General features: G+C 43.9%; 1 protein-coding gene across 1 annotated transcript in view; it reads right to left on the bottom strand.

Annotated features, from left to right (window-relative positions):
* Positions 1 to 374: 374 nt before the first annotated feature.
* LOC149978756 (uncharacterized) overlaps positions 375 to 27,525 on the bottom strand; it is a 64,491-nt gene continuing 37,340 nt past the window's right edge. The window contains exon 2 of the mRNA XM_090195545.1: positions 375 to 2,170. Coding sequence (XP_090051671.1) covers positions 1,806 to 2,156 — 351 coding nt within the window. The 5' untranslated portion in view covers positions 2,157 to 2,170 and the 3' untranslated portion in view covers positions 375 to 1,805. The remainder of the gene's footprint in view (positions 2,171 to 27,525) is intronic.

The raw sequence follows: 27,525 nt of genomic DNA, 5'->3' as shown, positions 1-27,525 counted from the left end.
ATTATGTTCACACTAACTGCAGCCTTCACATTCAACACTCTACATTATGTTCCCACTAACTGCACTGGAAAGAGACCATACAGTGCATTCAGGAAGTATTCAGACCCTTGACTTTTTCAACATTTTGTTACGTAACAGCTGTATTCTGAAATGGATTAAATAGTTTTTTCCTCCTTATCAATCTACAGACAATCTAATGTCAAAGCCACCCCAAAAAATTTAGGAAACAAAGTATTCAGACCCTCAGGACTTTGTTGAAGCACCTTTGGCAGCGATTACAGCCTTGAGTCTTCTTGGGTATGACGCTACATGTTTGGCACACCTGTATTTGGGGAGTTTCTCCCATTCTCTGCAGATTCTCTCAAGCTCTGTCAGGTTGGATGGGCAGAGTCACTGTACAGCTATTTTCAGGTCTCTCCCGAGATGTTCGATCGGGTTCAAGTCCGGTCTCTGGCTGGGCCACTCAAGGACATTCAGAGACTTGTCCCGACGCCACTCCTGTGTTATCATGGCTTTGTGCTTAGGGTCGTTGCCCTGTTGGAAGGTGAACCTTCACCCCAGTCTGAGGTCCTGAGCGCTCTTGAGCAGGTTTTCAACAAGGATCTCTCTGTACTTTGCTCAGTTCATCTTTGCCTCAATCCTGTCTAGTCTCTCAGTCCCTGCCGCAGAAAAACATCCCCACAGCCTAATGCTGCCACCACCATGCTTCACCGTAGGGATGGTGTCAGGTTCACTCCAGATGTGACGCTTGGCATTCAGGCCAAAGAGTTCAATCTTGGTTTCATCAGACCAGAGAATCTTGTTTCTGATGGTCTGAGTTTTTTAGGTGCCTTTTAGCAAACTCCAAGCGGGCTGTCATGTGTCTTTTACTGAGGAGTGGCTTCCGTCTGGCTACTCTACCATGAAGGCCTGATTGGTGGAGTTCTGCAGAGATGGAACTCTGGAGCCCTGTCAGAGACATTTATTTCTGTTTTTCATTTTTTATACATTTGCAAAAATGTATAAAAACCTGTTTTGGCTTTGTCATTATGGGGTAGTGTGTGCAGATTGTCATTATGGGGTAGTGTGTTCAGATTGTCATTATGGGGTAGTGTGTGCAGATTGTCATTATGGGGTAGTGTGTGCAGATTGTCATTATGGGGTAGTGTGTGCAGATTGATGAGGAAACATGTAATTTAATCCATTTTAGACTAAGGCTATAAGGTGACAAAACTTGGAAGAAGGGAAGAGGTCTGAATACATTCCAAATGCACTGTATACACTGTATACAGACACATAGGAACACACTGTAATTCACTGTAATTCACTGTAATTCACTGTAATTCACTGTAATTCACTGTAATAGCAGTCCTTTGTGAAAGTGACCCTGGATAAACACACACAGACAGATACACAGAGTCACCCTGGATAAATGCACAAGATTACACAGCTGACTGCTAAGATTCTGTCACTGATCCAGCCCAATTCACCCTGGGTAATCTAGCACCCCTGTCGTCCCTCACACACACTCTCAGCGTGTGTGTGTGTGTGTGTGTTTCCCTATCTCAGCATATCTGCCTGCTATGGAGTACAACTGTATGCATGGGCCAGTTTTATGTTACTTTGGACCTCCTGTTACTGTTACACAGACACACTGATACCGTTCTCACCTGCTGGTGACAGATGAGAGGTGAGAGGTCATAGGTAATAGTGTTAAAGGATATGGGCTGGACACGGCACGTATACACCAGCTCCACACACTTATACCGTACTTACACACAGTAGATCCAAAGCAAGTTGAAGGGTAAGGGGTTAGAGGTCAGAGGTCATAGCGGTAAAGGATATGGGCTGGACACGGCACGTATACACCAGCTCCTGGGGAACGTGGTCTGCTTGAGACAGAAGAAGATGACAGGAGCCAGCTCAGGATACGGAACTATTAGGGTGCTGATGTCACTGCTCGCATCATCATCATCATTATTGTCACCGTTGCACTCCTCGTCTTCTTCCATCACTCGTTCTTCTAGGATTGATCCCTCCATCCTCCGCTCCATCCGCCGCTCTTCCTCCTCCTCCTCTTCCTCGAGGGAGGAGCCACGGCGGGGGAGGGGCATGTCGTCGTCCCTGACGATGCAGACGGCCACCGATGCTCCGGGACCCTCCTCCTTGGTCGTCATGGCAGCAGGGCGGTCTGAGGTAGAGGGGAGAGAGAGGAAGGGGAGACAGAGGTGAAAGAGGTGAGGTGAAGAAGTGGAGAACAGGATCAACATGTCCTTTATGAGTTACTAATGTACAGCACAAACTCTGAGTTTATGTCCCAGATATACCTTAAGGTAGGGGTTCAATATTACTACTGTACAGTGCTGACAAATTCATGATGCTGAACAGACTGTGTAGGGAGATTATGAGGGCCAGACATTAGTAATCGACATAGACACAATGATTCACAGTGTGTCTTCTAACACACACACACACACTTCAGAATATATAGATCAGGGTTACTCAACTCTTACCCTACGAGGTCTGGAGTCTGCTGGTTTCTGTTCTACCTGATAATTAATTGTACACCCCTGGTGTCCCTGACTAGAGGGGAACGATGGAAAAATGCAGTGGAACTGGTCTCAAGGTCCAGGGTTGAGTTTGAGGGATATAGAGCATGATGACATGTGATTGGACATACATCACAAATCACCTGACACATTAAGGACATGTCGTCAGTCACATGACAGCGGACTGAGGGACAGTCAGGGTTGTGTGTGTGTGTGGCTGTGAAACACCATCCCAGGAGGTGTGATTTGTTGAGATGGAAGGCAAATGTCCTGATAGGGACACAATAAGAATTGTTATTATTATTAGTATTAGTAGTATTATCGTAATTAGTAGTAGTATTATTGTAATTATTATTATTAGTAGTATTAGTAGTATTGTTGCAATTATTATTATTATTCATAGTATTAGTAGTATTATTGTAATTAGTATTATTGTTATTAGTATTTGTAGTATTATTGTAATTATTAGTATTATTAGCATTGGTGGTATTATTGTAATTATTCTTATTAGCTGTAGTATTAGTTGTAGTATTGTAATTATTATTGGTAGTAGTATTAGTAGTAGTATTGTAATTATTATTATTTAGTGGTATTATTAGTATTATTGTAATTATTATTGTTATTATTATTGGTAGTATTATAGTAAGTATTATCATTGGTAGTAGTAGTATTATTGTAATTATTAATATTATTAGTAGTAGTAGTAGTACTGTAAGTATTACTATTCGTGGTATTAGTAGTATTATTGTAATTATTAGTATTATTAGTATGTATTATTGTAATTATTATTATTATTATGTTATTATTATTATTATTATACACTGAGTGTACAAAACATTAGGAACATGCTCTTTCCATGACATAGACTGACCTGTTGAATCCAGGGAAAGCTATGATCCCTTATTGATGTCACCTGTTAAATCCACATCAACCAATGTAGATGAAGGGGAGGAGACAGGTTAAAGAAGGATTTTTAAGTCTTGAGACAATTGAGACATTGATTGTATATGTGTGCCATTCAGAGGGTGAATGGGCAAGACAAACATTGAACTGTCTTTGAACAGGGTATGGTAGTAGGTGCCAGGTGCCCTGGTTAGTGTCATGAACTGCAACACTGCTGGGTTTTTTACACTCAACAGTTTCCCATGTGTATCAAGAATGATCCACCACCAAAAGGACATCCAGTCAACTTGACACAACTGTGGGAAGCATTGGAGTCAACATGGGCCAGCGTCCCTGTAGAATGCTTTCAACACCTTGCAGTCCATGCCCCGACAAATTGAGGCTGTTCTGAGGGTTAAAGGGGGTGCGACTCAATATTAGGAAGGTGTTCTTAATGTTTTGTACACTCAGTGTATAATTACAGGCTTTTCAAATCAAATCCAATGTTATTTGTCATTTTAGAGTGAAATGCGTGCTTAAGAGCCCTTCACAACTATGCAGAGTTTAAAATAAAATAAAACAAGAATACAATTAAATCCACAATGATGGAGCTCTATACAGGGAGTATCAGTACCAGATCACTGATGGAGCTCTATACAGGGAGTATCAGTACCAGATCACTGATGGAGCTCTATACAGGGAGTATCAGTACCAGATCACTGATGGAGCTCTATACAGGGAGTATCAGTACCAGATTACTGATGGAGCTCTATACAGGGAGTATCAGTACCAGATCACTGATGGAGCTCTATACAGGGAGTATCAGTACCAGATCACTGATGGAGCTCTATACAGGGAGTATCAGTACCAGATCACTGATGGAGCTCTATACAGGGAGTATCAGTACCAGATCACTGATGGAGCTCTATACAGGGAGTATCAGTACCAGATCACTGATGGAGCTCTATACAGGGAGTATCAGTACCAGATTACTGATGGAGCTCTATACAGGGAGTATCAGTACCAGATCACTGATGGAGCTCTATACAGGGAGTATCAGTACCAGATCACTGATGGAGCTCTATACAGGGAGTATCAGTACCAGATCACTGATGGAGCTCTATACAGGGAGTATCAGTACCAGATCACTGATGGAGCTCTATACAGGGAGTACCAGTACCAGATCAATGATGGAGCTCTATACAGGGAGGACCAGTACCAGATCACTGATGGAGCTCTATACAGGGAGTATCAGTACCAGATCACTGATGGAGCTCTATACAGGGAGTACCAGTACCAGATCACTGATGGATCTCTATAGAGAGAGTACCAGATCACTGATGGAGCTCTATACAGGGAGTATCAGTACCAGATCAATGATGGAGCTCTATACAGGGAGTACCAGTACCAGATCACTGATGGAGCTCTATACAGGGAGTACCAGATCACTGATGGATCTCTATAGAGAGAGTACCAGATCACTGATGGAGCTCTATACAGGGAGTATCAGTACCAGATCAATGATGGAGCTCTATACAGGGAGTACCAGTACCAGATCATGATGGAGCTCTATACAGGGAGTATCAGTACCAGATCAATGATGGCGCTCTATACAGGGAGTACCAGTACCAGATCACTGATGGAGCTCTATACAGGGAGTACCAGATCACTGATGGATCTCTATAGAGAGAGTACCAGATCACTGATGGAGCTCTATACAGGGAGTATCAGTACCAGATCAATGATGGAGCTCTATACAGGGAGTACCAGTACCAGATCATGATGGAGCTCTATACAGGGAGTATCAGTACCAGATCAATGATGGAGCTCTATACAGGGAGTATCAGTACCAGATCAATGATGGAGCTCTATACAGGGAGTACCAGATCAATGATGGATTTCTATACAGGGAGTATCAGTACCAGATCAATGATTGAGCTCTATACAGAGAGTACCAGTACCAGATCACTGATGGAGCTCTATATAGGGAGTACCAGTACCAGATCACTGATGGAGCTCTATACAGGGAGTACCAGATCACTGATGGAGCACTATACAGGGAGTACCAGATCACTGATGGAGCTCTATACAGGGAGTACCAGTACCAGATCACTGATGGATCTCTATAGAGAGAGTACCAGATCACTGATGGAGCTCTATACAGGGAGTATCAGTACCAGATCAATGATGGAGCTCTATACAGAGAGTACCAGTACCAGATCACTGATGGAGCTCTATACAGGGAGTACCAGATCACTGATGGATCTCTATACAGGGAGTACCAGTACCAGATCACTGATGGAGCTCTATACAGGGAGTACCAGTACCAGATCACTGATGGAGCTCTATACAGGGAGTACCAGTACCAGATCACTGATGGGGCTCTATACAGGGAGTATCAGTACCAGATCAATGATGGAGCTCTATACAGGGAGTACCAGTACCAGATCAATGATGGAGCTCTATACAGGGAGTACCAGTACCAGATCACTGATGGAGCTCTATACAGAGAGTACCAGTACCAGATCAATGATGGATCTCTATACAGAGAGTACCAGTACCAGATCACTGATGGAGCTCTATACAGGGAGTATCAGTACCAGATCAATGATGGAGCTCTATACAGGGAGTACCAGTACCAGATCACTGATGGAGCTCTATACAGGGAGTACCAGATCACTGATGGATCTCTATACAGGGAGTACCAGTACCAGATCACTGATGGAGCTCTATACAGAGAGTACCAGTACCAGATCACTGATGGAGCTCTATACAGGGAGTATCAGTACCAGATCAATGATGGAGCTCTATACAGAGAGTACCAGATCACTGATGGATCTCTATACAGGGAGTACCAGTACCAGATCACTGATGGAGCTCTATACAGAGAGTACCAGTACCAGATCACTGATGGAGCTCTATACAGGGAGTATCAGTACCAGATCAATGATTGAGCTCTATACAGAGAGTACCAGTACCAGATCACTGATGGAGCTCTATACAGGGAGTATCAGTACCAGATCACTGATGGAGCTCTATACAGGGAGTATCAGTACCAGATCAATGATTGAGCTCTATACAGAGAGTACCAGTACCAGATCACTGATGGAGCTCTATACAGAGAGTACCAGTACCAGATCAATGATGGAGCTCTATACAGGGAGTACCAGATCAATGATGGAGCTCTATACAGGGAGTACCAGTACCAGATCACTGATGGAGCTCTATACAGGGAGTACCAGTACCAGATCACTGATGGAGCTCTATATAGGGAGTACCAGTACCAGATCACTGTGCAGAGGTACCAGGTATGTAAGGTAGATATGTACATGAAAGCAGGTAAAGTGACCAGGCATCAGGATAGATAATAATACGAGTAAAATAAAGTATAGAGTAGCAGCAAATTATGAACGTAAAAGTGTTTGTGTGTGATTGTGTGTTTGTGTAATCTATATGCATGTGTGTTTGTGTTGTGTCGGTATGTGTGTGTGTTATGTGTGTGTGTGTGAGTATGTAGTGTATGTGAATGTGGGAGTTTTGTGTGGGAGTGTCAATGTAGTGTGTGTGAGTGAGTGTGCATATGGTGTGTATTTATAGTCTAGTGAGTGTGCGTATGGTCAATGCAAGATAGAGTCAGTGCCGATCGTTTGGCTACCATTAATTGGCTACTTAGCAATCTGGCTATTTAGCAGTCTTATGGCTTGGGGGAAGAGGCTGTCTCGGAGCCAGTTGGTCCTAGAGCCGATGCTCTGTTACTGTTTGCCGGATGGTAGCGGAGTAAACAGCCTATGGCTTGGAAGACTGGAGACTTTGGCAAGGAACTCTCGACCTGCTCCCCAACAGCCCCATCAATGTGGATGGGGGCGAGCTCCGCCCTCTTTCTCCTATAGTTCACAATCAGCTCCTTGGTTTTTCTGACGTGGAAGGAGAGGTTGTTGTCCAGGCACCACACTGCTAAGTCTCTGACTTCCTCCCTGTAGTCTGACTCATCGCTGTCGATAATCAGGCCTACAGCACTGTTGTGTCGTCATGCTTGGCCTCGCAGCTGTGGGTGAACAGGTGGACTCCCATCAAGTTGTAGAAACATTTCAAGGATGATCAAAGGAAACAGGATGCACTCAGCTCAATTTCGAGTCTCATATCAAAGGGTCTGAATACTTATGTAAATAAGGTATTTGTTTTTTAAATTTTTAATACATTTGCAAACATTTTTTAAAAACTGTTTTTTTTTGCTTTGTCATTATGGGGTATTGTTTGTAGATTGATGAGGGAAAAATGTATTTAATCCACTTTAGAACAAGGCTGTAACATAACAACATGTGGAAAAGGGGAAGGGGTCTGAATACTTTCAGAATGCACTGTATACACTGAAGCAGAGCTCTCCAACCCTGTCCCTGGAAAGCTACCGTCCTGTATGTTCCTGCACTCGTAGAAAAAAGGGTTCCAAAAGGGTTCTTCGACTGTCCTCATAAGATAACCCTTTTTGGTTCCAGATAGAACCCTTTTGAGGTCCATGTAGAACCCACGGTGGAAAGGGTCCTACATGGAATCCAAAATGCGTTCTACCTGGAACCAAAACGGGTTCTTTAAAGGGTTCTGCTATGGGGACAGCCGTAGAATAACCCATCTCTATATATTATATACTATACATCAATGGTCCCCAGCCTTGGTCCTGGACAGCTAGAGTACAAAGTGTGTCACTTATGCAGCCCAGAATGTCCCATGATGACTTGGTACGTCCTGAGCCACGTGTGACGTGGATGATGCACCAACCCCTACCTAATGCCATGGTCCTTTATGAGTCAGCTACACTACAGAATGTATAGATCAATGGTCAGCACACCTGGTCCTGCAGAGCTACAGTGCCACCTTCACTGGTCCCCCATAGATCATCTATACTGAGTGGGAGAGGCGGGGGGAGAAAGAGGGGAGCGCTATGGAAAAGAGACAGAAATGGAAGGGAAATACCGTCTTCCTCCTAACTTCAGCCTGAGTTATTTCAGTTCATATTTGGTCTCCTCTCTGCTGCTCTCAGCCAGATGTAACAGATAGAGCCTACTGAGCAGAGACGAGTGAGAAAGATTGGAGATTGAAGAGATATATCTAGATCCTTAGTGTACGCTTACCCCCAAACACACACACACACACACACACACACACACACAGAGACACACACACACACACACACACACACAATCAAACACACCGTTTTTCTGCATGTTGAATAATTCAAGAGGAAAGCACCAGAGATGGAGTCATCATCTGCATATTTATGATGCATTACAAACTGAACACCAACCTAAACACCGTAGGCATAAAGCCTATAAACCCCCATAACAGCATTTGTGTGTGTGTGTCTGTGTGTGTGTGTGTGTGTGTCTCTGTGTGTGTGTGTGTGTGTGTCTCTGTGTGTGTGTGTGTGTGTGTGTGTGTGTGTGTGTGTGTGTGTGTGTGTGTGTGTGTGTGTGTGTCTGTGTGTGTGTGTGTGTGTGTATAGACTGCCAACAAAATGGTCTTCTGTCTAAATTCTGTTTATTTGTTCCTGTTATGTACATTTCACGAGGGTTTAACGGCCAACATACACTTTGCCTTAAGGCTTGTAGACGAACAACGCTGAATCTTCCTTGTCTGGTTATTGTTTTGATGATCAGCTTAAAGACAATGTTAAGACTTGGGCTCATACTGTAAGACTACATCTGTTATGACAACCATGAGCAGAAAATGCTAAATGCCACAGCAGTCCTAAGTTAATGAAATGCTGTTACGCTAGGTCTGTGGCTCGGTTAGCTTGAAGGCAAAAGAATGAATGAGCCACAGTTTCTGATCTCACGTATAAGGATTCAGCCCTGTATGACCAATCAATGAACTTTGAACCCTTGATCCAGGGATGGAACATAAGGATTTTGGGCACTGGCCAGAACGCAATATGTACTGACATTCAGTTTCAAAATCTGTGCCATGAGATGTTTGAAACAATCATCGCCTCCCCATTAGGGCCTGTCTGTCTGGCAGCTAACGCTAACGTTAGCATTAGCGTTAGCCTGGTTTGCTGTGTTTTGATGTGACAGTGAGGCTCATTAGCGGTCTGTGGACCATGCCTGGGGTTTAATGGCCCATGAGGTTCTCTGGTTAGACTGAGGTGTTTATCTACACGCAGGCAGGCGCAAGCACACACATCAATAAACAGTTAAGGATGGTTGCTAACAGACTGATAAAACGGTTTAGTAGGACCCAACGGAGCAGACTGCACACACACACACACACACACACACACACACACAGAGACAGAGACAGAGACAGATGGATGGAGTGAGGGAGTGTGTGTGTGTGTGTGTGTGTGTGTGTGTGTGTGTGTGTGTATGATTGTGTGTGTGTGTGTGTATAGACTGCCAAGTTACCATTAACTGATGAGAAACAATTTTTACTCATCCTTCGCTCATTCTTTTTCTCTCACACACACACACACACACACACACACACACACACACACACACACACACACACACACACACACACACACACACACACACACACACACACACACACACACACACACACACACACAGATGGGTGGAGAGAGGGAGTGTGTGTGTGTGCGTGTGTGGAGAGAGGGAGTGTGTGTGTGTGTGTGTGTGTGTGATTGTGTGTGTGTGTGTATGTGTGTGTGATTGTGTGTGAGTGTGTGTGTGTGTGATTGTGTGTGAGTGTGTGTGTGTGTGTGTGTGTGTGTGTGTGTGTGTGTGTGTGTGTGTGTATAGACTGCCAAGTTACCATTAACTGATGAGAAACCATTTTTCCTCATCCTTCGCTCGTTCTTTTTCTCTCTCTCACACACACACACACACACACACACACACACCACACACACACACACACAGCAATATGAAGTGCTTTCAATGTCTCCTCTGTCCATCCATGTACTCTGCATATGTGCCCTTCATTTCAAACAGCCAAAGTGAACCCCACACATCAAGCCGCAGCCCTTTGCAAAGCATCTACATGGGATCGTTATTTAAACATTTACATAATGTTAATTTAAGGTTTAAACAACATTTTATGGGCCATAGAAGTCAGATTGGTCAATCCCAATGCAGTCTGGCAGAGCCAAGTCACATTGCTCTCCATTAAACTGAAGATAAAATGAGAAGCTGAAAACTGCTGCAGCTCATTACAACCTGGAATGACAATATGAGCATCATCAACATTCAGCTATCAAATAGTACATCATGAGACACTAATATGAGAGAGCTTATATGGAAGACTGCACACTGTTGATCTCTCTCTCTCTCTCTGTCTCTCCTCTCAATTCAATTCAATTCAATTCAAGGGGCTTTATTGGCATGGGAAACATATGTTAACATTGCCAAAGCAGGTGAGGTAGATAATATACAAAAGTGAAATAAACAATACAAATTAACAGTAAACATTACACTTACAGAAGTTCCAAATTAATAAAGACATTACACATGTCATATTACGTCTATACACAGTGTTGTAACAATGTACAAATGGTTAAAGTACACAAGGGAAAATAAATACGCAGAAATTTGGGTTGTATTTACAATGGTGTTTGTTCTTCACTGGTTGACCTTTTCTTGTGGTAACAGATCACAAATCTTGCTGCTGTGATACACTGTGGTATTTCACCCAGTAGAGTCCGGGCAAAGGTGGCACTGCTGCCTTGTAGAGGTGGACCTGGTCATAGAGGCTGTTCAAGTCCAGGGTGGAGTGGTGGGCACTGCTGCCTTGTAGAGGTGGACCTGGTCATAGAGGCTGTTCATGTCCAGGGTGGAGTGGTGGGCACTGCTGCCTTGTAGAGGTGGACCTGGTCATAGAGGCTGTTCAAGTCCAGGGTGGAGTGGTGGGCACTGCTGCCTTGTAGAGGTGGACCTGGTCATAGAGGCTGTTCAAGTCCAGGGTGGAGTGGTGGGCACTGCTGCCTTGTAGAGGTGGACCTGGTCATAGAGGCTGTTCAAGTCCAGGGTGGAGTGGTGGGCACTGCTGCCTTGTAGAGGTGGACCTGGTCATAGAGGCTGTTCAAGTCCAGGGTGGAGTGGTGGGCACTGCTGCCTTGTAGAGGTGGACCTGGTCATAGAGGCTGTTCAAGTCCAGGGTGGAGTGGTGGGCACTGCTGCCTTGTAGAGGTGGACCTGGTCATAGAGGCTGTTCAAGTCCAGGGTGGAGTGGTGGGCACTACTGCCTTTTAGAGGTGGACCTGGTCATAGAGGCTGTTCAAGTCCAGGGTGGAGTGGTGGGCACTGCTGCCTTGTAGAGGTGGACCTGGTCATAGAGGCTGTTCATGTCCAGGGTGGAGTGGTTGGCCAGGAAAATATTTGGTTTTGAGGCACAGTCACGGAAATACTTACGTTTACCCGCTGTATTGTGGCAGGGTGGAAGTCTTTTCGTGGTAGCAGGGTGGAGATAACCACTTGTGCGTTGGGGAAAGTAGAAGAAGCATTTTCAATCACTCCTTTGAGTGCTGTGGCCACCCTTTCCTGCTGTGCTCTCAGGTCGTTTGTGCCTGTGTGCATTATTATATGGCTCGGTGACCCTAGTTGGTCCTTTCTCTCTGTCTCTCTCTCTCTCTCTCCTCTCTGTGAAACATGCAACACAACAATATGTAGTAGGCAACATTGTGGAATGAACAAGACTTTTCTAAGTGCCTACTTACCAGGTCACCCATCGCTGCCTCAAACATCTCCAAGTAGTGACATACTTCCTACTCTGTGTATACTCTGTATATACCTTCACTAGGGAACATCTTTATTGGTTGATATTTTGCTGACACAATGACATTCTCAACTTGAAAATGTGTATAACCCTGGATATTAAAATGACATGGTCAAACAGGTATCTAAGACAGGGAGAGGTCTGTCTGTGATTAAGCACCGCTCTGATTTCTTGACATCACTATCAACTAAACATGTCCTGCAGGCTTTCATTTTATCACACCTGGACTACTGTCCAGTTATATGGTCAAGTGCTGCAAAGTAGAACATAGGTCAGTTCCAGTTGGCCCAGAACAGAGCAGCACAGCTGGCCCTTAAATGTACATGTAGGACTAACATATCTATCTCTCACTACTGGTCTTTATGAGAGGTACCTGTTCCAAGCACCAGACTGTCAGTTCAAACAGCTAACACACAGCTCAGATAACCATGCATTCCCCACAAGACATGCCACCAGGGGTCTGTTCAAACAGCTAACACACAGCTCAGATAACCATGCATTCCCCACAAGACATGCCACCAGGGGTCTGTTCAAACAGCGAACACACAGCTCAGATAACCATGCATTCCCCACAAGACATGCCACCAGGGGTCTGTTCAAACAGCGAACACACAGCTCAGATAACCATGCATTCCCCACAAGACATGCCACCAGGGGTCTGTTCAAACAGCGAACACACAGCTCAGATAACCATGCATTCCCCACAAGACATGCCACCAGGGGTCTGTTCAAACAGTGAACACACAGCTCAGACACCCATGCATTCCCCACAAGACATGCCACCAGGGGTCTGTTCAAACAGCTAACACACAGCTCAGACACCCATGCATTCCCCACAAGACATGCCACCAGGGGTCTGTTCAAACAGCTCACACAGAGCTCAGACACCCATGCATTCCCCACAAGACATGCCACCAGGGGTCTGTTCAAACAGCGAACACACAGCTCAGACAACCATGCATTCCCCACAAGACATGCCACCAGGGGTCTGTTCAAACAGCGAACACACAGCTCAGACACCCATGCATTCCCCACAAGACATGCCACCAGGGGTCTGTTCAAACAGCGAACAAACAGCTCAGACACCCATGCATTCCCCACAAGACATGCCACCAGGGGTCTGTTCAAACAGCTAACACACAGCTCAGATAACCATGCATTCCCCACAAGACATGCCACCAGGGGTCTCTTCACAGTCTCCAAGTCCAGAACAGACTCTGGGAAAGCTCTACTACATAGAGCCATGAATACATGAACTACACCTTATGGGACAACTCGGACTGTGAAGACACACACACACACACACACACTCTCACACACACACTGTACTGTTATGGTATTGTGGTATTGTGGGTTTTATATTGTAAATGTGTAATAATTAGATTAATGATGTAATATTGTACTGTATGATGTATTGTTTTATTGATAATGTAGGCTGATGTTGTGTTCTGTTGTGATGTAATGGTTTTAACCCTGTTTGGACACCAGGAAGAGTAGTTGCTGCTTTGGGGATCCTAATCAATACTGAAGTATCTGTTTATATTACTTATTACTTATACTGCTTTCCTCGCTTGTGAATATTACTTGTAGATTTATTCATCCTTTATTCAGACAGGTTATGAAATTGAGAATGGGATCTCTTTTCCAAGTGAGACATGAGTAACTATCAACTAAGACAGATTCAAAATATACCTGTCACTTCCTGCATCTCCTATAGTAGGAGCTATTGTGTACAAGCACCAACAGATGGCCATCCCTACAGATCAGCATTATGACAGCATTATGACAGCATTATGACAGCATTATGACAGCATTATGCAACATTATGACAGCACCATGACAGTGTTATGACAGCATTATGACAGCATTATGACAACATTATGACAACATTATGACAGCATTATGACAACATTATGCAACATTATGACAGCACCATGACAGTGTTATGACAGCATTATGACAGCATTATGACAACATTATGACAACATTATGACAGTGTTATGACAACGTTATGACAGCATTATGACAGTGTTATGACAACATTATGACAGCATTATGACAGTGTTATGACAACATTATGACAACATTATGACAGCCTTATGACAGCCTTATTACAGCATTACGACAGCATTACGACAGTGTTATGACCGTGTTATGACAACATGATGACAGTGTTATGACAACATGACAGTGTTATGACAACATGACAGTGTTATGACAACATTATGACAGTGTTATGACAACATTATGACAGTGTTATGACAACATTGTGACAACATTGTTACATTATGACAGTGTTATGACAACATTATGACAGCGTTATGGCAGCAATATGACAGCGTTATGACAGCGTTATGACAGCAATATGACAGCGTTATGACAGCAATATGACAGCGTTATGACAGCAATATGACAGCGTTACCGAAGCCTGCATGGGACATGAGGAAAACTGATGTTCAACACCACGTACAGTAGACCAGTTAAATGTTTATAGGAGGTTTTACTTTTTTCAGAACAGAAAGCACACACACACACACACACACACACACACACACACACACACACACACACACACACACACACACACACACAAAATATGTATTACATGTCTACAGACTAACATGGTCATTTTTAAGGGTGTCAATGTTGACTTGGCTATGTGCCTGTCTGCAGTGATGTGTCAACGACAAGTACTGTCCTTCAACTGTCATCTGTTCTATCTACTCCACCAACATCACTGGGACAGGTTCATCACAGGGCAGGTGGTTGTTATAACCTCGGCCATACAGGACACATACTGTATCAATCAGGTGTAAATGTAGCAGATGAGGTTTGGGATCATGCTGTGACAATAAGGCAGCCCTGCCTGAGACTCAGGTCATGATGAGGTTTGGGATCATGCTGTGACAATAAGGCAGCCCTGCCTGAGACTCAGGTCATGATGAGGTTTGTGATCATGCTGTCACAATAAGGCAGCCCTGCCTGAGACTCAGGTCATGATGAGGTTTGGGATCATGCTGTCACAATAAGGCAGCCCTGCCTGAGACTCAGGTCATGATGAGGTTTGGGATCATGCTGTCACAATAAGACAGCCCTGCCTGAGACTCAGGTCATGATGAGGTCATCGTGGTTTAATGGTGTCGGGTTGGTGAACGAGAAACCTGAGTTGAAAGCTCTCTGGGTTCATGAAAGTAATATGAGTCCATACCATATATCTATTTTTGCATATCAGGGAATCATCAATTATCAATGTTCCACCACAAAAGATTGAGCTGTTCCTTGAATAACACTGACAGATTCATAACCATGGGATATAAGCTTTGTGCAACATGTGAAGTTGCTAACTAAATTAACTCATAATTGTCTTCGGAGGTATTCTCTAATCTCATAAAGGTAGAGAGAGAGAGAGAGAGAGAAAGAGAGAGAGTGGTCTCTGGGAATGTACAGTGAGGTGTATTCATTTAGACTTGGGTTCACTAGATTAATTGGCTGCTATGGAGTCTGTAACCTTAAGAGTGTGCAGAATTAACTAAGGGTTATCTTCTCTCTCTCCCCTATGTCTCTCACTCTCCCCCGCTCTCCCTCCCCCTCTCTCCCCCTCTTTTTCTCTCTCTCCATCCCTTCGCTCTCTCTCCCTCTCCCCCCTCTCTCTCCCTTTCTGTCTCTCTCCCCCCTCTGTCTCGATCTCTCCCTGTCTTTCTCTCTCTCTCCCTGTATCTCTCTCTCCCCCTCTCCCTGTCTTTCTGTCTCTCTCTCTCTCTCTACCCCCCCTTCGCTCTCTCTCTCTCTCTGTCTCGCTCTCCATCTCTGTCTCTCTCCCCCGCTCCCTCTCTCCGTCTTTCTGTCTCTCCCCATCTCGCTCCCTGCCCCCCCTCTCTCTCCCGCCCCTTCTCTCTCTCACCCTCTCTGTCTCTTTCTCTGTCTCTCTCTCTCTCCCTGTCTTTCTCTCTCTCCCCCTCCCCCCGTCTTTCTCTCTCTCTCCCCTCCCCCCTCTCTCCCTCTCTGTTTCTCTCTCTCCCTGTGTCTCTCTCTCCCCCCTCCCCCCTCCCCCCTCTCTGTTTCTCTCTCTCTGTGTCTCTCCCTCCCCCCTCTCTCCCCCCTCTCTCTCTCATACATCGTTTAGACCATCTATTGACTAGATGTTTCACTAGACCTCTAATTCTGCTTTCTTCATCCTACCCCCTCCCTCCCTTTCACCATCCTCCTCTTTTCATCCCTTCTGTTCATTCTTTCCCTCCACCTTTGAGCCATTTATACCAGACCCGACAGTGTATTACAACGGCACTATCCTCCTCTTTCACCTCCCTCCCTCTCTCTTCTCCACTCCCTCTCTTCTCTTGTTGCTCCCCTGACATTCAACAGTGTATATTATCACCATGTTTCCCTCCCTCGTTCTCCGCCCGTTATTCCACACCTCCAAACGTTCTGTTTTCCTTCTCATCTCCCCTCCTCTCGCCCTCCTACTGAGTTAAACCCCCGACAGTCTCCCTCTCTCTCACAGACACATACACCCTGCTGTGCACAGACACACACATAGACACACACAGTCCTACTGTGCACAGCTCCCTACAGGTTCACTCCTAATGAGTAATGTCAGCACTGCTAGACTGCTACTGGAAACTGATTCAGATGATTGGTGGTCCCCGTTTCCCTTTTTAATCAGGTTAGGGTCACACACACATGGATGTGCATGTGTGTGTGTGCATGTACGTGTGTGTGTTACAGTATTATAATAGCCATGATATTACTCATAGATATACACAGATATGAAAGCAGTGTAACATAAGAGTAACAGTCGTTATGTAATTCATGTACTTTGTTTACTTTATCCCATGTTAAAGGACCCAGAGGATTTCACTGCTGTGGGTTCTGACTCTGGCACATCTCACAGCATTCCATGATGAACAGGCCGATGGTTTTGTCCCTACCAGACACATTCAGGACACGCAGGTTAGAATACCACAACCAACGGGGAACCAACTACATGCAGTGCATTGTTCAGACCCATTCACCCGTTCCACATGTTGATATGTTACAGCCTTATTCTAAAATGTTTCTCAATCTACACACAAGACCCCATAATGACAAAGCCAAACGTTTTGGGAAATTTTAACAAATGTATAAAAAACGTATTTCCATAAGTATTCAGACCATTTGCTAGGAGGCTCGAACTTGAGCTCAGGTGCATCAGGTTTCCATTGATCATCTTTGAGATATTTCTACAACTTGATCGAGCCATAGAATACAGGCAACATCCGCACTAATCCGCTCATAATAAATCCTGCTACGACCTCCGACGAGTCATCAAACTGGCAAAGTGTCAATACAGGACAAAGATTGAATCATAGTATGCCGGCTCTGACGCGCAACGGATTTATTTATTTATTTCATTTAACCTTTATTTAACTTATTTACAATGATGCCTAAGATGTGGCAGGGTTAACAAACTATCACAGATGTGGCAGGGTTAACAAACTATCACAGATGTGGCAGGGTTAACAAACTATCACAGATGTGGCAGGGTTAACAAACTATCACAGATGTGGCAGGGTTAACAAACTATCACAGATGTGACAGGGTTAACAAACTATCACAGATGTGGCAGGGTTAACAAACTATCACAGATGTGGCAGGGTTAACAAACTATCACAGATGTGGCAGGGTTAACAAACTATCACAGATGTGACAGGGTTAACAAACTATCACAGATGTGACAGGGTTAACAAACTATCACAGATCTGGCAGGTCTTGCAAACCATTATAGACTACAATAGGAAGCACAGCCGAGTGCTGCCCAGTGACACTGAAACATGCATGAGAGCACCAGCTGTTCTGGAAGACTGTGTGATCTCGCTCTCCTCAGCCGATGTGTGTAAGACCTTTAAACAGGTCAACATTCACAAGGCGGATGACCAGGAAGTGTCCTGCGAGCATGCGCTGACCAACTGACACATGGACTATGGTGGGCTGCTTGAAACAGGTTGGTATTACAGACTCGGACAGGGAGAGGTTGTAGTCTATAATGGTCTTTTCAACCTCTCCCTATCCGAGTCTGTAATACCAACCTGTTTCAAGCAGCCCACCATAGTCCATGTGCCCAAGAACGCCAAGGTAACTATCCAGTATCACTAACATATATAGCCATGAAATGCTTTCATGAAAACTGAAATGTTCCCACACGCACAAAAAGCTTATTTCTCTAAAATGTTGACAACAAATGACTTTACATCCCTGTTACTGAGCATTTCTCCTTTGCCAAGATAATCCATCCACCTGACAGGTGTGACATATCAAGAAGCTAATTAAACAGCATGATCATTACACAGATGCACGTCGTGCTGGGGACAATAAAAGGCCACTCTAAAATGTGCAGTTTTGTCACATAACTCAATGCCACAGATGTCTCAAGATTTGAGGGGGTGTGCAATTGGCATGCTGACTGCAGGAATTTCCACCAGAGCTGTTGCCATGTTAATTTTTCTACCATACACCTGCTCCAATGTCATTTTTGAGAATTTGGCAGTATGTCCAACAGAGATCACATGTAACCCAGGACCTGCCAGCCCAGGACCTCCACATCCGGTTTCTTCACCTGCGGGATCGCGTGAGACCAGCCAACTGATGAAACTGAGGAGTATTTCTGTCTGTAATAAAGGCATTTTGTGGGGGAAAACTAATTTTGATTGGCTCGGCCTGGCTCCGCAGTGGGTGGGCCTATGCCCTCCCAGGCCCACCCATGGCTGTGCCCCTGCCCAGTCATGTGAAATCAATAGATTAGGGCCTAGTGAATACATTTTTATTGACTGATATCCTTATAACTCAGTAAAATCTAAGAAAAGCTGCATGTTGCGTTCGTATTTTTATTCAGATACATTTGACACAGTTGTTGACACAGTTGTTTCTTTCTTTTCCACAGCCTTCAGCTACCCTCAACCCCTCCCATCTCTCTCTAAACACCATCCAGTTTAGATCACAAAGTTTCTACAGATTGCAAATTAAATATATACAGTGCCTTGCGAAAGTATTCGGCCCCCTTGAACTTTGCGACCTTTTGCCACATTTCAGGCTTCAAACATAAAGATATAAAACTGTATTTTTTTGTGAAGAATCAACAATAAGTGGGACACAATCATGAAGTGGAACGACATTTATTGGATATTTCAAACTTTTTTAACAAATCAAAAACTGAAAAATTGGGCGTGCAAAATTATTCAGCCCCTTTACTTTCAGTGCAGCAAACTCTCTCCAGAAGTTCAGTGAGGATCTCTGAATGATCCAATGTTGACCTAAATGACTAATGATGATAAATACAATCCACCTGTGTGTAATCAAGTCTCCGTATAAATGCACCTGCACTGTGATAGTCTCAGAGGTCCGTTAAAAGCGCAGAGAGCATCATGAAGAACAAGGAACACACCAGGCAGGTCCAAGATACTGTTGTGAAGAAGTTTAAAGCCGGATTTGGATACAAAAAGATTTCCCAAGCTTTAAACATCCCAAGGAGCACTGTACAAGCGATAATATTGAAATGGAAGGAGTATCAGACCACTGCAAATCTACCAAGACCTGGCCGTCCCTCTAAACTTTCAGCTCATACAAGGAGAAGACTGATCAGAGATGCAGCCAAGAGGCCCATGATCACTCTGGATGAACTGCAGAGATCTACAGCTGAGGTGGGAGACTCTGTCCATAGGACAACAATCAGTCATATATTGCACAAATCTGGCCTTTATGGAAGAGTGGCAAGAAGAAAGCCATTTCTTAAAGATATCCATAAAAAGTGTCGTTTAAAGTTTGCCACAAGCCACCTGGGAGACACACCAAACATGTGGAAGAAGGTGCTCTGGTCAGATGAAACCAAAATTGAACTTTTTGGCAACAATGCAAAACGTTATGTTTGGCGTAAAAGCAACACAGCTGAACACACCATCCCCACTGTCAAACATGGTGGTGGCAGCATCATGGTTTGGGCCTGCTTTTCTTCAGCAGGGACAGGGAAGATGGTTAAAATTGATGGGAAGATGGATGGAGCCAAATACAGGACCATTCTGGAAGAAAACCTGATGGAGTCTGCAAAAGACCTGAGACTGGGACGGAGATTTGTCTTCCAACAAGACAATGATCCAAAACATAAAGCAAAATCTACAATGGAATGGTTCAAAAATAAACATATCCAGGTGTTAGAATGGCCAAGTCAAAGTCCAGACCTGAATCCAATCGAGAATCTGTGGAAAGAACTGAAAACTGCTGTTCACAAATGCTCTCCATCCAACCTCACTGAGCTCGAGCTGTTTTGCAAGGAGGAATGGGAAAAAATGTCAGTCTCTCGATGTGCAAAACTGATAGAGATACCCCAAGCGACTTACAGCTGTAATCGCAGCAAAAGGTGGCGCTACAAAGTATTAACTTAAGGGGGCTGAATAATTTTGCACGCCCAATTTTTCAGTTTTTGATTTGTTAAAAAAGTTTGAAATATCCAATAAATGTCGTTCCACTTCATGATTGTGTCCCACTTGTTGTTGATTCTTCACAAAAAAATACAGTTTTATATCTTTATGTTTGAAGCCTGAAATGTGGCAAAAGGTCTCAAAGTTCAAGGGGGCCGAATACTTTCGCAAGGCACTGTATGTTTTACTATATTAGTGATTAAATGACTATGGCTACACCTCTTGTTTACAAAGCATGTGAGAGAGAGACAAGTGTGCGCACGCACACCCACACACGCACACACCCACCCACACACCCACACCCACACACCCACACACACCCACACGCACACCCACACACCCCCACACCCACACACCCCCACACCCACACACCCTCACACCCACACATCCTCCCCATCTTATTTAATTGTTGCCATTTCAGAAATCCACACAAGCCATTCGTTTCTCTTTAGCTCAAGTCCCTTTTTATCAACTGCCGAAAACGTTCCCCTCCATTCATAGTATCTAATCTCCCTCTCCACACGTCTCCCTCCATGCCAGTCTCTTTTATGTAAAAGGTGTCCCTCTATTAGGTATGATTGAGTTTGGGGCATATCACTGCCACGGTAAAAGGCTGTATCATTCCTCATGAAAGAATAAATGGGTCTGGTTTAATCAGGCCAAGGCTCTTTGATATCATCACCTCGCACATCGCCTCGCTGCCACTCAGTGCCCCCATTCACGGTCTCCTTTTATGGGCTCACACACCAGAGGAGGTTGGTGGCACCTTAATTGTGGAGGAGGGGCTCGTGGTAATGGCCAGAGTGGAATCAGTGGAAAGATATCAAACACACGGTTTCCATGGTTTCCAGGAGTTTGATGCCACTCCATTTCTTCCATTCCAGCCATTATGATGAGCCGTCATCCACTCAGCAGCCTCCACTGACACACACACACACACACACACACACACACACACACACACACACACCCGACTACATACATTTGCACACACACTCTCTCTCACACACACACACACACACACACGCACAACTTTCTCTCTTTCTGTTATGGCCTATCATTAACCAGGGCTAATTTGGCACTGTGGTTGGCCCTAATTCAATTAGACAGACATCATGCAGCACTTGACACAACCTGCCTCTTCTGACACATGTCAAGGGGAGAGGAGAGGCTGGAGACAGAGAGGGAGTGGACAACACATGTCAAGGGGAGAGGAGAGGCTGGAGACAGAGAGGGAGTGGACAACACATGTCAAGGGGAGAGGAGAGGCTGGAGACAGAGAGGGAGTGGACAACACATGTCAAGGACTGTGAGATGGAGGAGGATGGAGGCAGAAATGAGACACGTGGCTGAGGTGAGAGGACACCCCGGGGGACACCTGAGAGGACACATCTGTTGACCTGAGAGGAGTTGAGGAAAGTTGGGGAGGGAGGGAGAGAGAGATGGAAGAGAGAGGGGGATGAAACGCAGGTGGATGAGGCTGAGGGAAGAGGACACCTCAGCGGGAATGCCAGTTCAGGGAAGAAGGAGGGGGATGAAACGCAGGTGGATGAGGCTGAGGGAAGAGGACACCTCAGTGGGAATGCCAGTTCAGGGAAGAAGGAGGGGGAAGGAGTGAGACAGACAAACAGAGAAAGAGTGAAGGGTGCTGTAGTGTGAAATTGGACAGGTGCAGCGTTGGGGAGAAGCAACACTAAAGGTGAGTCAGTGGAGAGGAAGGCAAAAACACTTCTCAAAATCCTGTTTCACCCCGTAGTCACCCTCTCATTTGAATAGAGACAAGTGTTGTGTACCAAATGGCACCCTATTTACCTATATAGTTGGTCAAAAGCAGTGCACTACATAAGGAATGGGGTGCTATTTGGAATGATGTCTAAATGGCAAGTGGTCTCTGTTTGAGGAGGACGTCCACTTTACAACAGATACTGTGTAACAGCAAAGCTCTTTCTTTGATTTCTGAAGCCTCTGCTGTCGTTTTCAATCAGATGCAGGGAGGTATAAAGGCCTGTCATATTTACAGCATTTTTGTGGCAGGTCTGGCAATTGGTTGTTCTTCGGATTAAGGACTGGGCATTTAAACTGAATACAGGCTTTAGAGGAAAAGCTTCCCTTTAAAGGGAGAGAATAATGGTGGTGTGTCCTCAATGTGACCAGAATAAGATGGAGAGAGAAAGAAAGAGAGAGAGGGAGGAGAGGGAAATGTTTACATCCAATGGAACAGCTAAGATCATTCTGTGTTTGAACATTTCTATCCGGATTAGGGGGAAGAACACACACACACACACACACACACACTAATCTAATGTAAAGCCCAAACAGACTAGATTCATTGTGTGTATCAGTACCACAACATATTTGGGGTTTTAATCTTAAGTGGGTACTGCATAAGAGTATATCCATTACATGGCTGCTATGAATGGTAACAAAGGACGCATCCTAAATGGCCCTCTATTCCCTATGGGCCGTGGTCAACAGTAGTGCACTAGGGTGCCATTCGGGACTCAGCCATGGTGGATCGGATTGCCACAAAAAATCTATATTGACCTCGACATTGACTGTCTCTCTAACTGTATTATCCTGCTGTGGTCTGATCTAGTGTTGTTAAGATCAACAGGACTTTATTTGTCAATTTCACTCCAGTTCCAAATTAAATTTGACTTCCACTTTTAAACCTAGTCCCTCCTTTTGGAGAGGTGCAGGGGACTGCCACACTGGGCACCAGGGAAGCTGTTGTTGTGGGGGTTCAGTGCCTTGCACAACGACAGGCTAGGGTTGTCACATTGGGGTTCCATTGGCTACTTCAGTCCCTCCAGTTGCCAGCTCACGTCATACCAGATATTTCACATCAGAGCCGGGATTCAAACTAGCAACCCTCCGCCTGCTGGCTTGCCTCTCTAACCACTAGGCTACCTGCTGCCCTGTTACAGTAGTAGGCTTCTATTACAGTATTAGGCTTCTATCTGATCTTTAGTATGATCTACTGTTGTCGCATTATAGGCATCTATCCACTGCTTTAGTCTGATCTAGTGTTGTCACATTATAGGCATCTATCTGATCTTTAGTCTGATCTAGTGTTGTCACATTATAGGCTTCTATTGGCTGCTTTAGTCTGATCTAGTGTTGTCACATTATAGGCTTCTATCTGATCTTTAGTCTGATCTAGTGTTGTCACATTATAGGCTTCTATCTGATCTTTAGTCTGATCTAGTGTTGTCACATTATAGGCTTCTATCTGATCTTTAGTCTGATCTAGTGTTGTCACATTATAGGCTTCTATCTGATCTTTAGTCTGATCTAGTGTTGTCACATTATAGGCTTCTATCTGATCTTTAGTCTGATCTAGTGTTGTCACATTATAGGCTTCTATCTGATCTTTAGTCTGATCTAGTGTTGTCACATTATAGGCTTCTATTGGCTGCTTTGGTCTGATCTAGTGTTGTCACATTATAGGCTTCTATCCGCTGCTTTGGTCTGATCTAGTGTTGTCACATTATAGGCTTCTATTGGCTGCTTTGGTCTGATCTAGTTTTGTCACATTATAGGCATCTATTGGCTGCTTTGGTCTGATCTAGTGTTGTCACATTATAGGCTTCTATTGGCTGCTTTGGTCTGATCTAGTTTTGTCACATTATAGGCTCCTATTGGCTGCTTTGGTCTGATCTAGTGTTGTCACATTATAGGCTTCTATTGGCTGCTTTGGTCTGATCTAGTGTTGTCACATTATAGGCTCCTATTGGCTGCTTTGGTCTGATCTAGTGTTGTCACATTATAGGCTTCTATTGGCTGCTTTGGTCTGATCTAGTGTTGTCACATTATAGGCTTCTATCCGCTGCTTTGGTCTGATCTAGTTTTGTCACATTATAGGCACTATATTGGCTGCTTTGGTCTGCTTTGGCTGCTTTTGGTCTGCTTTGGTCTGATCTAGTGTTGTCACATTATAGGCTCCTATTATAGGCTCCTATTGGCTACTTTGGTCTGATCTAGTGTTGTCACATTATAGGCTTCTATTGGCTGCTTTGGTCTGATCTAGTGTTGTCACATTATAGGCTCCTATTGGCTGCTTTGGTCTGATCTAGTGTTGTCACATTATAGGCTCCTATTGGCTACTTTGGTCTGATCTAGTGTTGTCACATTATAGGCTCCTATTGGCTGGTTTGGTCTGATCTAGTGTTGTCACATTATAGGCTCCTATTGGCTGCTTTGGTCTGATCTAGTGTTGTCACATTATAGAGCTATGCTGTACTATGGCCCAGTATGAGATGACAAACGCCAATGAAAGATGGTGACCGCAGAGCATCTCTCTATGTTTGTCTATACAGATGTGCAATCTTAATTTGATCACCCTGTTGCAGGAAAACTTTCAGACTTGATTATCCCTTATGAAAAAATGGATCAAACCCTACAAAAATGTCCATAATAATTATATTTCACATAATAATTCAAAATTTCTGTTGCTGCAGGATTATTTTCCTGCTGTCGCAAACTGGCTCAAATGAAGATCCTACATCTGTAGGTCTCTCTGTGTCTACACATTGAGTTGCCATATGAATGACTAGTCCCTACTATTCCCTACTGTGGTAATGTTATTTGCTCTGGGAGAGAGGGACCTCCATTAGTTAGTTACTGTGACAGTGACAGTAAGAGAACATCGTGATCTACGGCTGATGATAAAAATAGTACAGTAGAACAGTGTGTGTGTGTGTGTGTGTGTGTGTGTGTGTAGGGTAATTTTCTGTGTCTATAGTCCTGAGGGTGTACAGAAAGCTCCATTAATCAATCAGCTGTTTACTAATGGTCATTTTAGTGACCTGTAAAAACATGTTCCCCTTGTCTTCCTGTACCATATATCATTATGGTAGATAGAAGGTCTTGTCTTCCTCTTCCATATATCATTATGGTAGATAGAAGGTCTTGTCTTCCTCTTCCATATATCATTATGGTAGATAGAAGGTCTCCTGTACCATATATCATTATGGTAGATAGAAGGTCTTGTCTTCCTGTTCCATATATCATTATGGTAGATAGAAGGTCTTGTCTTCCTGTTCCATATATCATTATGGTAGATAGAAGGTATTGTCTTCCTGTACCATATATCATTATGGTAGATAGAAGGTCTTGTCTTCCTGTTCCATATATCATTATGGTAGATAGAAGGTATTGTCTTCCTGTACCATATATCATTATGGTAGATAGAAGGTCTCCTGTTCCATATATCATTATGGTAGATAGAAGGTCTCCTGTACCATATATCATTATGGTAGATAGAAGGTCTCCTGTACCATATATCATTATGGTAGATAGGTCTTGTCTTCCTGTACCATATATCATTATGGTAGATAGAAGGTATTGTCTTCCTGTACCATATATCATTATGGTAGATAGAAGGTCTCCTGTTCCATATATCATTATGGTAGATAGAAGGTCTCCTGTACCATATATCATTATGGTAGATAGAAGGTCTCCTGTTCCATATATCATTATGGTAGATAGGTCTTGTCTTCCTGTACCATATATCATTATGGTAGATAGGTCTTGTCTTCCTGTACCATATATCATTATGGTAGATAGGTCTTGTCTTCCTGTACCATATATCATTATGGTAGATAGAAGGTAGCTGAGGAACATAACAGTACCATAATGTCATCACCTCACAGTCAAACCAAGACGAATACATTTAGAGCAAAGAAGATATGTAGGTCTACAAACTGTTACATGACCAAGAAACACACTGTTGATACCTCAGTAACCAAGAGGTTTACATGATGAAGAAACACACTGTTGATACCTCAGTCACCAAGAGGATTACATGATGAAGAAACACACTGTTGATACCTCAGTCACCAAGAGGATTACATGACCAAGAAACACACTGTTGATACTGTTGATACCTCAGTAACCAAGAGGATTACATGACCAAGAAACACACTGTTGATACTGTTGATACCTCAGTCACCAAGAGGTTTACATGATGAAGAAACACACTGTTGATACCTCAGTCACCAAGAGGATTACATGACCAAGAAACACACTGTTGATACCTCAGTAACCAAGAGGATTACATGACCAAGAAACACACTGTTGATACTGTTGATACCTCAGTCACCAAGAGGTTTACATGATGAAGAAACACACTGTTGATACCTCAGTCACCAAGAGGATTACATGACCAAGAAACACACTGTTGATACCTCAGTCACCAAGAGGTTTACATGATGAAGAAACACACTGTTGATACTGTTGATACCTCAGTCACCAAGAGGATAACATGACCAAGAAACACACTGTTGATACCTCAGTCACCAAGAGAATTACATGACCAAGAAACACACTGTTGATACTGTTGATACCTCAGTCACCAAGAGGATTACATGATGAAGAAACACACTGTTGATACCTCAGTCACCAAGATGTTTACATGACCAAGAAACACACTGTTGATACCTCAGTCACCAAGAGGTTTACATGATGAAGAAACACACTGTTGATACCTCAGTCACCAAGAGGATTACATGACCAAGAAACACACTGTTGATACCTCAGTCACCAAGAGGTTTACATGATGAAGAAACACACTGTTGATACTGTTGATACTTCAGTCACCAAGAGGTTTACATGATGAAGAAACACACTGTTGATACCTCAGTCACCAAGAGGTTTACATGATGAAGAAACACTGTTGATACCTCAGTCACCAAGAGGATAACATGACCAAGAAACACACTGTTGATACTTCAGTCACCAAGAGGTTTACATGATGAAGAAACACACTGTTGATACTGTTGATACTTCAGTCACCAAGAGGTTTACATAACCAAGAAACACACTGTTGATACCTAAGTCACCAAGAGGTTTACATGATGAAGAAACACACTGTTGATACCTAAGTCACCAAGAGGATAACATGACCAAGAAACACACTGTTGATACCTCAGTCACCA

The sequence above is a fragment of the Oncorhynchus mykiss genome, chromosome 13, assembly GCF_057628025.1.
Source record: "Oncorhynchus mykiss isolate SJ-2025 chromosome 13, ASM5762802v1, whole genome shotgun sequence".
Lineage (NCBI taxonomy): Eukaryota > Metazoa > Chordata > Actinopteri > Salmoniformes > Salmonidae > Oncorhynchus > Oncorhynchus mykiss.
Note: the sequence above shows the minus strand (reverse complement) of the source record. Positions and strands in the feature narration are given on the sequence as shown.